At 42.3% G+C, this 17,655-nt stretch overlaps 2 protein-coding genes across 17 annotated transcripts in view; one reads left to right on the top strand and one right to left on the bottom strand.

Annotated features, from left to right (window-relative positions):
- The window catches only part of LOC100121029 (calcium/calmodulin-dependent 3',5'-cyclic nucleotide phosphodiesterase 1), a 151,341-nt gene that overhangs the window by 91,786 nt on the left and 41,900 nt on the right, over positions 1 to 17,655 (top strand). The window lies entirely within an intron of this gene.
- Positions 471 to 8,782, bottom strand: LOC100121079 (alpha-glucosidase). The gene is made up of 9 exons (XM_001604612.6): positions 8,045 to 8,782; positions 7,611 to 7,764; positions 4,190 to 4,524; positions 3,977 to 4,102; positions 3,363 to 3,770; positions 2,947 to 3,202; positions 2,492 to 2,687; positions 2,205 to 2,345; positions 471 to 1,437 (listed from the first exon to the last, which is right to left on the bottom strand). The coding sequence occupies exons 2-9, from the start codon at positions 7,756 to 7,758 to the stop codon at positions 1,368 to 1,370; spliced, it is 1,680 nt and encodes a 559-aa protein (XP_001604662.2). The 5' UTR covers positions 7,759 to 7,764; positions 8,045 to 8,782; the 3' UTR covers positions 471 to 1,367.

Genomic DNA, 17,655 nt, shown 5'->3' with positions numbered 1-17,655 from the left:
GTAGAAGGTATATAATCCGTTGGTCGCAAGATCCTGATCTCGAATTCAAAACTTCCTTCCAAGACTCTCCCGTCATTATTCGACTGCAGAGATCACCGGCGGCCATGAGGTAACAAACTCGATGCTCGCCATCTCGGCGAAGAAACTCGTTAAGTCGTCCCGGCATATCTTTCCTGGGTTTTAGCAGGTCGTGGCTTGCGGCGAGAAATTTCAAGTCTCGCCTCGGGTGTAAGTTAACGCAGCGCGCGCGTGTGCCTCTCATTTAGCCGGAATTCCCAGTTAGCGGGCTGGAAGTTCTTTTCCAATTAAATTAGCCCGCTCGTCGCGATTAAATGCTGCGCGTGGAGTCCTTCGTAATTGTTCGAGTCTGCTGCTTTGGAAACAAATAAATTTCGACTGTAATTGATCTGGTGTAGCCGTTGTTGCGACATTTCGTGGCTTATGAATTTAAATAAAATAGTAAGACAGTGTAGGTTTTATAAAATTTATTTTAATAACACACTAGAATAAAATTGTACAGGTGAAAAAGTTTGCGGTTACAAAAACTAAATTTAGCTTCGTTGAGTTCGCCTAATTTACAAACAAATAATCACTACTTCGTACATCGCTCGATACTCGTTCGAGTCGATGCATTGCCAAGCCGCGATTTATACGAGATACAGGCTTTGTACGAGGCATAATCGACGGAAAGCCCGCGCAATGAAGCCGTAAGACGCGAATGAGCGAATCGCGCCGACTGAGAATAAAACTACACAAGCGATATCCTTCTCTTAATCAACTAATTAGCAATATAAGGCAAAGAGCCGAGTATCCGCTACTTATCATTGGCGTTTTAATTAGAGTTAAGAGCTCGCCAGCTGTATCCCCCTTCTCGAACTCGTCTTCCACAGTAGTAGTATACCCGCGCGTAAATCTACTTTTGATCAGATTTGCGGGCGGTTATATACCTTCGCCCAGCTCTGCTTCTTGGCATCGCACTTTCTCCGCAAAAGTTGTCGATGGAAAATCGGTGATCGAGGTCGCGTCGGTGGGCGAGAAAAAAAGCCATTGCAATATCGCGAAATGATCTTCAAGTATAATAATAGGAAAAGCCGTAAACTATATCTGACAGTCTAATGAGATGGGATAAGAGTTTGAAAACAGCCGGTCGCCTCCCGCCAGCGTTCGAACAACGGTCGGATTCGAAATTCACCGAATTCGTTTTGCAGCGCTATGTAGTCGGATCGAAATTTGAGGTTCGGTGATGGACGATTATATACTCGACTGATGACTGCAGAATATATGACATTTCGCAGTCGGCGGTTGTACAGGTGGCCGTGTACGATGATGATTCGAGCGGGAGAGCTGGGCTTCTAGCGCCGATTGCTCTAGGCGGGGCTAACGAAAATTGAAGCGCTGCGCTCCGGAATCTGTGCAGCCGTCGTGTGTACCTTTTGCCTAAAATAGAAAATTAAACCTTGAATTAGGCAATGTGCATATATAAATTTTCGTTATGAAAAATATAAAATGGATAAAGGTATAAAACTTGGAAATATCGAACAGCAACAATCGCATGAAAACAAGGTATAGACGAGTATAAGCTATATAACTGTAGCGTAGAACAGCTCGCGCCTGAATCACGAATTCGATTAAACCCAACAGAATTACGAGCGACGCAATTCCGAGTTGCGCTGGCGTACATACGCGCGCGTGTGCGTCAATAATAATCCGAGTGCATTAAGCCAGTCTTTGCTCGGCGCGATTCCTCGCGCTGCTGACCGACTGAGCCCTTAAACAGAGCCAGGCCTGCTTCTATCTCTCTCTTGCCATTACGTAATTTGCGTCGCGTATAAAGTCCGATTTCAGCCGGTCGTGTATAGGCCGATAGGCGCTCTCTCGCGCTGCTGAACGAAGCGCGAATAACGCGATAACGCCGGATAAGAAGCGCTTATGCTGATTAGCCGTGAGTGGAGCATCAGCCAGTCGCTCGCTCGGTTCTCTTACCGCGATTGCTTGGTTTAACGAGGTACGTCTCTCGAGCATGGCTGGGTTTTGATTTTCATGCAAATCGTTCTCTCTTTATTTTTTATCTTTATTTCGAGGAGTTGGGAATGGACATTTGTGCAAACTTGGGATCGCAGTTGGATGACGTGCTTCGAGAGTTTCTCGAGGTGTAAAGTAAAAGAAACGAGAAAGTTTATCGGATACTAAAAAAGCGTACTCACCCGACTCGATGCTTGACATCAGATGTAGTGTGGTAGAGCTGCAGCTCGGATGAGGCATTCTCGAAAGCTTGCAAATTTACAGTCACCGGGTGATACGCGAAGTTTACCACCACGTAAACCGACCTCGCACCTTCGAGCGTCCTGAAATTACGAGGCCGCGTCGTAAAAATGGAATTCTTATTTATATGACGGATGTTTTATGCGGGAGAGGCACTTTATATTCATTTTTTTTTCATCTGTTTCAGTGAAAAGTGATCGCGGGGTTGATGCGTTACGATGAAAATTACCTCGCGAAAGCGAAAACTTGGTCGTTCAGCAATTTCGTGCTCAGATATCCGTCCTTCACTGCTGGCCATTTCCTCAGATCTGTGATTTTCAAGAAGGACTTGTAGTTCGACTTGACCGCGGCTTTCTGAGCAACGAGGTTGATTTTCTTGTAATTGTCGTTGACGCGGAGCCAAGTCCTGGGGTTGGTCGAAAATCCTGAAAATTGAAATTCAATCAGTCTTATCGTTCTTAAAGAAGCGAGGCACAAACCAGTTTTTGCACGCTGTTTGATCAATTCATTTAAATTTAACGTATTATTCACGCTTAAAGTGAAAATCTTCCCGTTCTAAAACAACCAAGCAGCGAACTCCCCTCTTGATCTACCCCCGCAAAGCAAACATCTCAATCGCCGTGAGCAAACACGTCAGCGCGTTTATCTCATTAACATAGTCAAAGCCATCGGATTTTGTCTCACCAGCTGAAGTGGTAGCATCCCACTGGAAGGGTGTCCTGGCAGGATCACGCGACGCCCTCTCGTAACCGGATTTCCCGGCGTTGCAGCCCTGGGGATCCTGAGTCTCCTCCCAGGACAGCCAGGTGTCCTCCATGCCGATCTCCTCGCCGTAGTAGGTGACCGCTACTCCCGGAAGCAACTGTACGATGGTTGTGATGGCTGGAGCTAAGTCAGTGTCGAAGCGAGTAGCCAGTCGTGGTTTGTCGTGATTGCCTGCCTTTGGGTCAAAGAGCGTTTGATTAATGCTGATTGCGTTGTGTATAAGGTAGCGAGTTCTCTATTTCGTTTGGGAACGATGTCTCGACTTTTTCTACCGCGCGGACTAATTACTCGGTTTCCTACCCATGTGTTCACGAGAGAATGACTATTACACTTACCACCCAGTTGGGTACGCTGTTGGGAGGCGAGTTACTCATCCAAGAGTCGACGAGGCTCTTGATTTGGCCTGCACTGCTGGACTTGTCGGCGGACGTGATGAAGGCAAAGTTGAACGGGAAGTGTGCACCGTACTGGTAGTACTTCATGGTCTTCTCGGTATCGGTGTAAGCTTCGATCATCATAACGCAATCCTTGTACTCGTCGACTACTTCGCGCCACTGACGAACCATCTCGTAGGTCTCGTGCAAGCTGTTGGTGTAGATGTGATGGGTGTAGCCGTAGTCCTCTGGGTCGTTGGTATTGCCACTCAGGGGTTCGTCACGAAGGTCCTCTACTTCCATAAGGTGGGGCACTGCGTCCATGCGGAAACCGTCGACGCCTTTCTTCATCCAGAATCTCAGGACGTTCTGTTGAGAATTTTTTTTATATTTTACCTTTTTTATAGTTTATTTTTACGTGAAATAAAGATACCATGGGTGCACTTTTTTTGACATTTGATATACTAAGAAAATGGAACACACAAACTGGTGGTGTGTGCTTTTAAAATCGATAAACTCTTCCAGGCTATTTCAAAATATCAAATGAAAATTCTTTCTTTGTGTAAAAAAGTTACCTTCATCTCCTCGACAACGACCGGGTTGCGGTAATTGAGATCCGGCTGTTCCGGGGCAAATTGGTGGAAATAGTAAGCCTGTCGCTCTTCATTCCACGTCCAAGCAGATCCGCGGAATACGCTGACCTACGATACGCCCAAATACGATTAAAAATAACGCAACATTTCTCTCTCAAAAATCAAGCAAAGCACAAATCCATCAACGAAAATTACCCAGTTGTTTGGTGGTCTACGGACACCGTCGACGATTTTGCCCTCGTGCCAGATGAAGTAGTCTGTGTAGGGTTCGATTTTCTTCACGCTCTTCTCGAACCACACGTGCTTATCGGAGCTGTGGTTGGGCACGAAATCCATGATCACTTTGAGCGACAGATTATGGGCTTCTTCGACCAGATCCTCGAAATCTTTCATTTTGCCGTAAACGGGGTCGATACTCAGGAAGTCGGAAATATCGTAGCCAAAGTCCACCATGGGACTCGGGTAGACCGGAGAGAGCCAAAATGCATTAAACTTTGAGTCAACCAGGTGCTGGAGTTTGCTTTGAATTCCTGGAAAATAAATCAGCCAGATTTGAGAGGATGTGTCAACGCGCGTGGACATGTCGACAAGCAATCATTAGCGCCGAGCGAAAACAATGCCGCAAATCTTTTCAATGCGCCCTTTCAAAGCCTCTCTAAATTGCGGTCTTCACGCAAAAAAAAACCTCGTAAAATATTCAGTTCCCCCTTTCATCGAGTACAAGCGGTCTTTACACGAACGTTCGCCCACTGCAGCGTCGAAAAACGAAAAACGAAAAATTACAGCGATTCTCGAGCTCGAACGCAGACGTCAAAAGCATATACGCATTCCAGGCGCCCCCCCCCCCCCCCCGCAAGCAATAACACGCTCTTCGTCGCTTCGTGCTCGCGCCGAGGCATTCGAGCGTCGTCGATTCGTCAACATCCCGCCGACAGATCGTTCAATTATTCAGGCCACCGCTGGCTCGTTTTTCGAGTCACCTTTTCCACCCATCCCCCGCACGATTCTCCTTTTCCTCGAATTCTCGACGCACGCGAGCAATTATTTTCCTATTGGCTCGAAATATTTGTCAAGGTCGCGACTGCCGAGCGTGTGTACGCGTGTATATAGCTATAGATACCTACGTCCGCACTACTCCGACGATTAAAGCGCGCGAGGGAGTTTACGGCGTAAACGTTAGCGCCACAGCAGCGGATAAACAACAGCAGCAGCTTTCAGGTCATCGGATTTCCTCCGCTCAGTCGAGCAGCGAGAGGATTACCTGCTGCTCTACGCGCGGATGATGCTTTACGCGTTGCGAGAGAATCCCGAGCTAGTCCAAGTGAGGTGTTAAATGGGCTTGATTTCGATTATCGATGCTGATGCCCGTTTCGATCAGGTTTTCGTAATCGGTACATTTCACATTGTAAACTATAGCTTAAGAGAAAAATTAGTTTAAAAAACACCACGTGTGCTGGCGAATATCGAGTGCCGCTGGCAGATGCAAAAGATACGCGTGGAGGGAGCACCCGCGCGTACGCCATTGTCTTCGCGTCTATTTTCGTCGCGGTAATAGCACGTACGTAGACATATAGATGTACATACGCGTGCGCAGACTCTGCGCGCGCTATAGATGCGTCGTGTGACGCATCGAACGAAGGGACAATTTTTATTAAACTTTTTTTCTTCCCGCGGACGTTGAGGAGAAAATAGAGAGCGAATGGATATGCGTACACAGCGTGAAATGAGGAAAAAAATTGAAAATAAAAGATGAGATAAACAGCTGTTTATAATTTGGATATGTGCGATTCGAGCTTTGGTCAGAGATACTTGAGATTAGATAGATCGTCGAAGTTTTGAAATTATGTACCTCATGCGATTGTTTAATATCGCTAACGAACAACCACACACGCGAAGTTAAGCTTGCATATTGAAAAGCTGCTGTAATCGATAAAGAATGCATAATTTATGTGGTGTGCTACCTTTGAAGCTGAAACGTTAGTAATATGAAGATATTCATGATTTACATGTAGTTATGTGAATGGATGTTTTGTTTTGAATATTGAGTAACCGCGCAATTAACGGTAGCGACACATAAATAACGATAAACAGCCTTAAATAAATAAATAGCGTACGTGCATTATCACCGAAAAATGCATCAGATCTATATCTCCAGACGCGCGATAAAAAGCATTATCGATTATTTCAAATCCTCTTCGAAGAGACGATTCAACAGAATATCGAAGAGCATAATCTTCCCTTTTGAATTTTCAAGAGATATGCTACAAATCGCAGTTCAAAATTCATTCAAAACTGCATATTCATCGATTACCACTCAAATTAATCTTCTTCGCGCATTTTGCTTAAAAAACACACGCCTCCAGATCAGCAAACATAAAATTGCATCTAAAATCGTCCGCGGAGAGTCGAGCCAGCTCAGCCGCTATCGTCTCTTAATTGCCAAAATGACGCTGAATCGGAGCTTGGATCACGACGATAATGTCGTTTTCGCGTTTCCACGATCGCGCGATTCGAACAGCGACTGACATCCACCCCCGTCTACTGACATATTCGCCGAACTCTACTATACTGCGGCTACTCGATTAGTCCGCGACGCCAAGGCTCAATCTCGCGGGCGACTATCACCGCCCGTCAATCTACTGGATGAGAGAGAGAGAGAGAGAGAGAGAGAGAGAGAGAGAGAGAGAGAGAAAGAGAGAGAGAGAGAGAGAGAGAGAGAGAGAAAGAGAGAGAGAGAGAGAGAGAGAGTGAGAGAGAGAGAGAGAGTGAGAGAGAAAGAGAGAGAGAGAGAGAGTGAGAGAGAGAGAGAGAGAGAAGAGAGGAACTGTACAGGCGAGAGCCACTGCTACACGAGGACTCCCAAGAGACCGATTCGAAGTTTCGCACTCGCGATAAAATTTCCATCAGCGTGTATACCGCGAGAGAGATTGAGAGGGGAAAAAGCGTCGCTTGGCTGTGTGGATTTTTTTTTCAGCAGTGGCTTTTAGCCAGATTGGACTTTAATAATGCAGGAGCGTGATTGTTTTTGGAATTTACAATGCGACTGCGGCTTGATTGCGATTATTCGTATTCGTTGTTTTAGTTTGGAGAAAAGAAGGAAAGACTCCTAACGATTTTTTGATGGGCTTATGATTCGGTTCAAGAATTGATTGCTGTAAGCGGCATTGTGATTAGCCGCCGTTTAATCGTCGTTTGTAAGGGAATATTAATATCTTAATAGGCGTAAACATTGTGTGTTACAAACTTCCGTAAACTAATCTCTGATGCAAAATCCCCGTGAATAATGCATGTGAACTTTAGATATTACACGCAGTGGATTTCAGACACACACTTTCTGTGTACATAATTTAGTCGCAGAGGTGAGGTCGCCTATAAATAAACAAGAAATGTGCATATATTTGAGTCCATGCATAAAGAAATAATATTATCTATTTAGCAAAAAAATGCACTTGTTAGAAAATTACAGTGTTGCTTTCGGTTAGTGCGTATTGCTCATAAACATTATAGTCTAATAAGCTTGAGTTCAATAGACGACAAAATATAAGAAAATAAAATATCGTAGAGACATCTCAAGCGGTCGTGAATGCGAAAGTAGAAAATTTTGAGAAAAACTCACCTTTAAGATCTCCAATCCCGTCGCCATCACTGTCCTTAAAACTTCTCGGGTAAATCTGGTAAAGAGACATAGATTTCCACCATCCTGAGTCTGCGCAAACTCCGAGGAAGAGGAGCGCAAACGTGTTAAGAGCGACGACAGCTCTCATGTTTTCCTGCCAATAAAAATCGTCGGATAAATTGAGTTTATCAGATGAAAATGTCTCCGGACCGAGTAAACCTTAAGAAAATCGTGGACGAAATATTCACCGCGCTTCGAATTGTAGATTTATTAGATTAATCATGCTACTCTACATTAAACTCGATAAGAATTACTAAGAAATTTACTATAAAAAAGTCCAATATGCAAACGACACCTTTGTACGATTAAGTTGAAAAAAGCAACGTAAAATCACTGACACGGAACGTTATTTGTAAAATAAAATCAATATTTACCGCTCTGAGGTAGAGTGCGTGGGATTGTCAACCTTTTTCAGCCCGCAATGCTTTTCGTATCGCACCAGAGATGGCCACTAACTATCGGGCGCACACATTTCATCTTTTTATAACGTCACCAAACCCGACAAAGAGGGGATATTTGTTTTGTTTTCCGTGAGTGTTATCCATCGCGCACATCGCACAGCAACTGTGCCTTTCATTTGTTCAATTGATTTCTAAGATTTCATTGTGCGGCTGATAAATTCCTTTTAAATCAAACGAGCCGATGAAAAAGATTTTGTTTTTAAAATGCGCTTGTTATGTAAACGTGGAACTGCGTCATTATTTCTTTTGAATGTCCAATAAAAATCTAACGAGCAATTAGCGGCGATGTACGGCATAATAAACAAATTACCCGCAACACTGATATTTCAACGTGAGGACCTTCTTTCTTCGAAATCGCGAATATAAACCAAACTTGGTACATCATCAATTTAAGTCATTACTGGCAGACAATCCCACCGAAAAAATCCGATATTTTGGTCAATCTTATCTCACAACGAGCCCCTTCAAGAATGTGTCTCGTTATCTTCCGTATCTCCGAACACTAGCGTCGCTGTAGTTCGTTAACTCTATCACATACCGGAGCACAGGAATTTTCAGCCTCGAAAGAATCGAGCCCACCATACAGGTGTATACACTTATATACGCCGCTCACGCGTGGGGTCCATCTCGTCGCACTGATTATGACACACAAAACCGTCAATCGTACGAGTGGCAGTACCTATATCGCGGCGCCAATGACGACACACCCACCGACCGGTTCTCTCGCCGCCTGAACTATCGGAGAAGTATATATATGCCCTAGAGTATAGATCTGTGCAGATACGACCTTCGGAGCTTGATGTCGACGGGCTAGAAACGCGTGTCGCGCGGCTAGTGGTCAAGGGGTCTGGCGTTACGAAAAACAAAAAAAAAATGTCCAGATAACAATCTCCCGCGGCATAGGTACAGAAAGAAAACGTGACCGAGTTTTCGAACTCGAGTGTACTGCGAGATTGTAGTTTTGATTTATCTGCGCGGGAAGAATGTAGGTCCTCGGCGAATTTTTTTTTCTTTCGATCGTTCGATCTTCCAGTTGAAATCGAATTCCAATGTCGGCTGATCCGTAGGCTTGATTAGCCGATTGTGTTGGGTTAGATAAAATATTTTTATTTGACTTTTTCGTGTACTTTTTAATAGATCTCCATCTGTTGCATCATTTTATCTTCTGTAGATAAAATAATTTCATGAACAACGTTAATTTAAGCATTCGAGTGTTAGCGAGCGAAGAATGCAAGCTCTTTGAAAATACATTCAATTATTGTCGTCGTTAGCTAAAGTTAGAATAAAGCGAAGGCGTCATAATCGCGTCTCAAAATATAGACACAATGCAATTAGCCGAGTTCCGCGCGAGAAACATTCAAAACAAATATCAACAAGAAAACTCGCCTCGTTAATTTTTAATCTCAGGAATTTACAAACATACCTCAGAAAGCGGTGTCTTACGCAAGCGCTAAAATTTATGCACTGAGCTAACGCCTGAAAGCTCTTCCGCGGCTCACTAAATATACAACCAAAAAACACTAATTCGCTTCGCCGTCTGCGTGTGTGATCCGGTCCAACACCAAGATTAATAGAGTATAAAAGTGTCTAAGATTGTTTTAGGTTATGTTTGAAAAAATAAAAATCGCCACGCTCTCATCCGCGCCAGACATCTAAGAATAAAGCTTCGAGGTATAAGCGCATCTCTCTCTCTCCCGACCAATGTTGCAATGTCAACAGTATTAGCTATAGGAGCGATCTTCGAATTTAGAAAACTAATTTTAGAAATGCAATGTGCCGTATTAGTAGTATCATCGTCAGTGTTAACGTTGAGAAGTACAGTGACCAACAGACCTGACAGTTTTCAAATCTCTCTACATCATATTATTATACAGACACGAAAGAAATGCTCAATAAAAAGTTGGGATTCGAAGGTATGTGAATCAAACTATTCTTTACTTGTCAATTTTTTCCTGATGTAATAATCACCAAAATTTTGTTGGTACATCAATTGTTCGCGGATAAACGGATGCATCTCGTTCCATTAAGATATCACCATTTCCGATGCGAGTCAAACTCGGATGCGGCCGCGCCTGACGAATAATAAGACAACGAGTCTGCGCCACAGTAGATATGGCTTCGCTCGAGCCATCCGCAAGTAACTTTCAGCTGCTTCTCGAGCTATATGTATTTCCTCTCCTTCTCTCAACCGGCGATCTATTATTCAGAACAGGATTACGGAGCCAACGAGGGGCGAAATTCACGTGATACGGAATTACTTAACAATTTTCTTTCTTATCCCGTTCACGTATAGGGACGACAAACTTTTTTTTCGACCGGACAAGGGAACAATCCCCGAAAATACGATTCCATGTATATAGTGACATCAGACTCGGATTGGAAGCTTCTTTTATTTGTGGATTCTGCGAGAGAACGTAGGCCTCTGCCTAATTTTCAATTGTTCTACTAAAAACTTTCTGTTTCTTTCTTCTCGTTTTATACAATACGATGTCTTTGTCTATGCTAGAAAATTGTAATATTCTCGTTTGGTAAGCACTTGATAAATTTAGTATGATCGCGAAGAAATGATCCTGCAGTTTCTGCTAGAGAATAATGCCATTTTTACAGCCGGCTTAAAGCGACGTCATTTAGAAGGGGCTCTCATAATTTGATTTTCATAGTAATTCATGTGAGGCGCGTGATATGAATACTTACGGGCAAAAGCATTTAGCCTCACTGACCTGGTCTGCCATTACTCAAAACGTAAAGTTTTTTTGGCTAGTTTCTTTATCATTGTCGTGTTTTATCATCGATTGTGAAATTTCTTAATAATTTATTGCGATCCGAACTCTCATCGATCGCTTTTTATTGCGCGGAGTATCAAACTAATCCGAAAGCCCAATATTTTCAATAAGCATTCGCATCGCTTCTCGTTGATGTATTTTGTGAATAAAAATAAGTAATCCATATGAACTGCGTTGCAAACTTTATTCAAATTAATCGATTTTTTAATTTTATAAACTCTGAAACTCATTTTAACCGTAAAAAGTACAAAATTCCTCAAACAAATCCGCACAAATGCGTCAAAGATAAATACGGGCTATCAGTAGTATAGGGCAGGACACTATAATACAGCAGCAGGACGACGACAGGCACACTATCGACTCGTCCGCATTGCTTCGTGCAGGAGTCGCGTCGCGTAGCTTTTCTCTTAGCAGCACGCACTGCTGCGGCAGAAATTGACAGCGGCGGTGCTGGTGGTCAGTCCGGCCGGTATACAGCCCGCCTAATTTAGTATGCGGAAGGCGGTCCACTTCGTCAGAGATAACAAATACAACGACGCTCTGAAATGCTATCCCGGCGTGTGCGGCGCGCATGCAAACGCTCGGGGCATGTGCATAAAGTGTGCGCTCGCGCGCGAGAGGGATGAAGTGCAGGGCAATGCGGCTATACAGCTATAGCTAAAGGCCAAATAGCCGCAGCTTGATTAAGCAGTCCTCGGGGAATTACTATATAATACCTCAACCGCGCTAATCAATTCCGAGACCTTTTCCGATACCTTTTTTTTGTCTAGGTAGGAAAGAAGAGAGACGATAACGAGCTTCGAGAGCGCGAAAAGAAACAAAGGAAAAAGGGCGCAGTCAGCAGTAGTAGCGAGAGATTTCGCTGCGCTCGATAAAGGCGAGCATAAGGACAGCAGGCGTTAAGCAGCCATCCGACGAATACCGGAAACAATTACAAAACGCAATAACGATCTCTCGCTGTGTGCGTAAGTCAAACTGCCGATACAATCGCTGTATGGATGCACCGGCTGCGTTTGCTACGATTAATCGTAATTTTATGAATTTTAATTCTGGAGTAATTATTATGCTTCAGCGATTTCACCGTCGTTGAAGCCAATAGCTCGATGAAAAAGCGTGTGGAGGGGAGAGGCAGATAAACATTCGTGTTTTGTTCAGAACTCGATTGTTGAAAGATGTCGTACGTTTGTTACAGTCGTTAATTGAATAATTATCTCTCATTGTTGAGTCAAAGTGTAAAAACAATCAGCTTCACCTGAACCACGCATTACCGCATAAAAGAAACACCGCACGTTATCCGCAAAAAAGCATCGCGCAGTTCGAGTAATAGCCCACTCATTGTATATCTGCTCACCTCAGTAAAATCACAATTCATTCCCTCGCTCTCTCTCTCTCTCTCTCTCTCTCTCTCTCTCTCTCTCTCTCTCTCTCTCTCTCTCTCTCTCTCTTTCAGCTGCATCGTTCGTCACCTCCGATAAAAATTCAAATCTCCGTCGCAAGCGCGAAACAACGAACCGTGAAGCTCGACTACACGCTATAAAGCACGCGCTTGCTCTCCTTTAAATCCCTCTCGCTCATCTTATTTTTCGCCTTTTCACGAGAAATCGCGCCACTTTGACGGGGTGATTGAGTTACGAAGTATCCCTCGAGCGTTCGTAATTAAACGTGCATCTCTCACTCTCCCTCTTTCTTCCCACCGAACCAAAGTAGGGGACGAGAGAAAGAGAGAGTGGGAAAAAAACTACGAGTGGGAGTAGCGAAACTTGCGGACTTCTTCTGGCGCGCGAGAGAAGCGATATATCGAAGGTGGGAGGGGCCGAGGTACATTTGTAATACGACTTATTGCCGTCAGTTCTTCTTCTTCCTAGCAGGAGTTATTTGTTTTTTTACGACTTATCCGCTGAGCACCAGCAGCTGTCAGTGTGTATAAGGAAAAAGAGAGAAGCTTGCGAAAAATTTAGCCGCTGTGTGTGTGTGTGTGTGTGTGCGTGTGTGTGTCAGTCGATAGAGACAGAGTGAGGACGTATAATAGCTATTGTCCACCTTGCGTGAGAGGGAAAAAAAAGTTTTTTTTCGTCAACCGAGAGGGGGATTCTAGGTGAATTCGGGTCAGAGGGAGGAAGGCGGCAGCGACCGAAGTAGTGTTTAAATCTTGGGGATTAGGATTGAGCTTTGTCATAATAGAGCGTGAGCCAGCGGTATTAATCACTGAAATAAGAGAGCGATGCTATTCGTAATGAGAGATTAGATCATAAGTTATGCAATATTCGGGCATGAATTTTCGATGAGGCGAAATTTTAATTTTCGAGCTTGGTATCTTTTTTCATCGGTTAAAAAAATACTCGGCGAGCTTTGTTTTCCTTTGGAGAAGCTTTTTTAATGAAAGTTCTTTGTTTTCCTTTTTTAACTTCTGTGTACGCTTTCTCAAGACTGTGGTTCAATTTGTATTAAATTTAACAAATACTTTAGAAATTAAATTTATATTCTTGCATCAGCAGAATCAGACTTGTCATTTTAAAAGAACCGACCATTCTAACAAATTCTGTACTTTAATAAACTTTTCACTAGAAAAAAATCCAATCATCGTAATAACACCGAGATCCCGTACTAACGCAGACGTCCTGTTTCATTTACTCGTTTAGCCAAAAATAGTCCCCCTGTATACAGTCTCTCCCCGAACTCGTCCCTCCGTCGAAGAACTCAAAAAGAGACAAATCCCTCTGACGAGCCTCGCGTAATCCGGAATTCACTCTCCCCCTTTACATAATACGGCGAAAAAAAAGACGCAATCGCTCGCGCGCATCTTATCAATCCTCGCTCGCGCAGTAAATTTCACGAGGATAGAACAGGCGCTGCGGGTCAAATCCTCGCCTGGGGGCCACACACACACACACACAGGGTAAATCCAGGGGCTTTCCCTCTCTCTCTCTCTCTCTCTGTCTGTCTCTCTGTCTCTCTCTCTCTCTCTCTCTCTCTCTCTCTCTCTCTCTCTCTCTCCCTTCTCCCTTCTCCAGGACAGAAGAATTCCGAGTATCCTCCTCCTGCAACGCCAGGTGCGTGCGACGTGGCGGGAGCGTCACTGAAACTCGGCCGCGGCCCGCGATAATCAATATCCAGGTGCATAGAGCTGCTGCCGCACTACCCCTGCGAGAGAAACCTGCGCGAGGTTGTTGTGGAGAGCTGGAAAGAATGCTGCGACGGACAGGTTGCCGGCTTTTTTGGAGAGATGAAGGCGTTAAATTTTATGGGGGTATATGTTAAGTTCGGTGAAAAGATTACTTTCTTCCCCTCCCGAGAAAGAATTTTTTTTAAGTTCAAGGGTATGTGTCGACTTTTTTTCTTGGGCAGATTTAATATTATTTCAAAAATTCTTCTTCTGAATTCGTTGAATTTACGTTTATTTCGCTGGAAACTTTTTGTGTGTACTTTTACTTTGAAATTTATAATTTATTTCCAGCTTCTGGAGGGGAGTGAATGTTTGAGAGTGAAATTCATTTTGCGCTGCCGAGTTTTCTCTGACTCTGACTCTGAGCAAACTTCAATTTTACTGAAATCAAAAATACAGTTGTGAATTCCACTAATTTTAAATCGTTAACCTAGTGATCACTCAAAATAACAACCAGATTATTGTTATCAGCGAATGTATATTGGCAGCGCCAGACGAAAACACAATATCGTTAATTATGATCAATATTATTATCAAGCGCACAATTAATTGTCATGCACGAGTTCCAAATTCATACGAGCTCTCTCCCTCTCTCTCTCTCTCTCTCTCTCTCTCTCTCTCTCTGCAGAGTCTTAAATTAAACATAAATAAACATGGCGCAATGTTTACTCGATCATGGTAGGCTCTCTGTAGATAAAATAGTGAACGAGTGATAAATTAACTCGAACTTAATCAGATATTTTTTACGAGCAGCCTTACGGACTTTCTAAAAGCGCGCCAGCTTTTATTTCCTTTTTGAAATCCTTTCCCAGCTGAGCCAACCGTGTCATACAGGTCGTGTTGTTCTGCGCTCCTCGAGAATTATGGTACACGTTGGCTACATGATTTAGGGAACAATAACATGCACGGCGTGTGAACAATAATTCTCGGAAAACAGCGCTACTCCAGCCATGTACAGCCTGTGTAAATGAGTAAAAAATTGATAAAGCTGTACTTCCGTACTTTGTCTATTACGAAACTGGAAACTCGCTTTTTCAATTATTTATTTTCGCTGTATTCACAAAACGTTATAAAACAAGCTGAAAATTCGATCATCTTGCGTAACGTTTCGTGGTCGATAATTTAATATACTTATAGCCGCGAGGCATTATATAAATGTGCATCTTAATTATTTTAATCCGGACGAAACAGCGAGGATGGCTGGGTACAATTATTTTAAGAGGTCTGAGCATCCTGCAAGTACACGCATATGATTTTATCTTATCCGCTGCGATAATCTTCGATAAAGAAATAGTTCCGATATTGTTGGAATATTCTAGAAATGAAATCATACAATATAATTACAAGGAATCGTACACCGGAATCTACTTGTACTTCGATGCATAAGTCACGCCTTTTGTCAATGACAAAGAATATAGTAGTCATATTTTTTGAATCGCATTTCTGAAAACACTCGGAGTAAGCGCTTTTGGTATCGATTCACATTCATAACGATTTCATGAAGAACCTTATGCTTTAATGATTAAAAATCATATGCTTTATTTGACTGACGTGATGTTCCATGCATGAGCAGATTACAAAGAAAAAATGGTAGGGGAAGCTCGAGTCTTTAATCGTTAATCTAATGCCTCTAATCGATGAATCGCTGTTGCTGCTTGTAATTCCTTCGACATCCACGTCAGTTTATAAAAGACGCTCTTGTTCCTCTCACTTATGTCGCGCGAAAATCATTTGTTAGTTATCAAAAAGCTTGATGTACGAACGACATTTAATCAATAATCGGATCATAATATAGCGTGTAGAGACACGTTTCATACAATCACTGACGATGAGTGAAATTTGAGTCTGCATAAATCCGGTATTTTTGATTATACCAGTTGGGATTTTTTTTTTTTTTTGAAAGAAAGGTTTATCGTTTCATCGTAACATTCGATGCACAAAATTGACAGATTTCACAGGTCGTGATAAAAAAGGAAAAGATGTTAGGTACAAGATTACTGCGATGAACGTTTGTCTATTTTATGAAACACTGCTTCAAACTTCCGTGCAGATATAGATGCATGATAGTCCACAATCTCATAAAAAAGCATACGTACTTTTATCTTTATTATTAACAATTAAATCTCAATGCCAGACGTGCGTATACAAGTTCAATTTCAGTACACACAACCATTTCGTTCGACAACATTAATAAATAAAAGCGAGCAAACGAGAAAATGTCAACATAGCTAAGCCTCACAATCAGCAACTTCACTCGGGCTTCCAGTTTCATTGACAGAAAAATCAATGATCGCGATGTGGCCGATAAAATTAAATTTTATGTAAATCGTGTATACACGTATACGCGCGAGGGCTTGCGGGAGTGTATCGCGATAGCATGCGCCCACGAAATGAAGATGTATGATACCTTGTTTTTCTAAAGTTACAAGAAAAGCCCAATCTGATAAAGTGGCATGGAGTGAGCTCCGGATAGTAGATAAAACAAAAAGGCGAGTATCGACCGACGCGCTATCGTTTTCATAGATAAAAGTGCACTTTACGCGGACGAGTGCAAGCTCGATATATTATTATCAGCTTTTATGTGTGCTCGAGGATGTTCCTCGTATACGAAAGCTATTCGATTCGAAAACAATTACTTTCCGGTTTGAAATTGAAAGGGTCGAGGAACAAATAGATGATCGTAAAATTTCTCGAGATTATGATTTTTAAGAAGTTATTCATTTTGTGAGATATAAAGAATACAGAGTCGTTGTGAGAAATGAAACTTTATCGCTGCATAATAAAGTTTATTATCCGACGAAGTAGAAATCACACGGTGTTTTTGAATGTGTGTCTCGTTATAAGTAAAGTATAACACCTTTATTAAACTTGTATATAGAAGCTTTACACGGACGCTTTTATAACTTCACCAAAAGTGTAATCTTTTTCGATCGCAAGTTCGTAAATGTGCAGCAGATATTTTATATTATCATTTTTTGTTTTTCTTTGTCCAAACAAACACTTGAACAGAAATAATCTGCACGCATCAAAAAGCATACAATCAGGTAAGCAATATACAATTAACGAAAAAATCAATACACAGTCTTTCAACAAATAAAAGATCATAAAGCATCTAGTGTTCAGTTGTAAGCTAATAAAAATATTATAAGTGGTTTTAATCATTCTAATCGTAGCGAGAAAGAAGTTTTATGAATCTCAACCTGATAAGATTCAAGACTAATAAATTGTAATCTTGCGCGTTACTAAATTGGATATAAGGAATCATATTATTGTCATAATTTGAAAAATTCCTTTTAGATTGTATAATATGCAGTTAAATAATCGATTAATAGCTTTGCTATTCTTTCTTTCTCACTTATCATCAAAAAATAAAATAAAAATAATATTTATTTTCAACTTTTCTGGGAATTCAACTTATTTCTCGGATCGGGCGGTTCTGAAGCGTTGATTAATGGTGAAGAGAAGTTGGAAGATCCCTGAACTGTAAGCGAAATCTTGTTTCATTCAATTCCCAGGACGTTAGAAATCAAAGAAAAGATAGGCGAGAGGTAACGCGCAATATTCGAACAAAGTAAATA

This window comes from Nasonia vitripennis, chromosome 2 (assembly GCF_009193385.2).
Source record: "Nasonia vitripennis strain AsymCx chromosome 2, Nvit_psr_1.1, whole genome shotgun sequence".
NCBI classification, from domain to species: domain Eukaryota; kingdom Metazoa; phylum Arthropoda; class Insecta; order Hymenoptera; family Pteromalidae; genus Nasonia; species Nasonia vitripennis.
The sequence above is the reverse complement of the archived record's forward strand: the minus strand, read 5'-3'. Positions and strand labels throughout refer to the sequence as shown.

What these genes read in the sequence shown, in the direction of transcription:
- LOC100121079 (XM_001604612.6), bottom strand. Translation starts at nt 7,758, where the DNA reads ATGAGAGCTGTCGTCGCTCTTAACACGTTTGCGCTCCTCTTCCTCGGA. An exon ending in CGGGATTGGAGATCTTAAAG is followed by an intron (nt 4,525 to 7,610) that starts GTGAGTTTTTCT and finishes TTTATTTTCCAG; the next exon opens with GAATTCAAAGCAAACTCCAG. An exon ending in ACAGCGTACCCAACTGGGTG is followed by an intron (nt 3,203 to 3,362) that starts GTAAGTGTAATA and finishes TTTGACCCAAAG; the next exon opens with GCAGGCAATCACGACAAACC.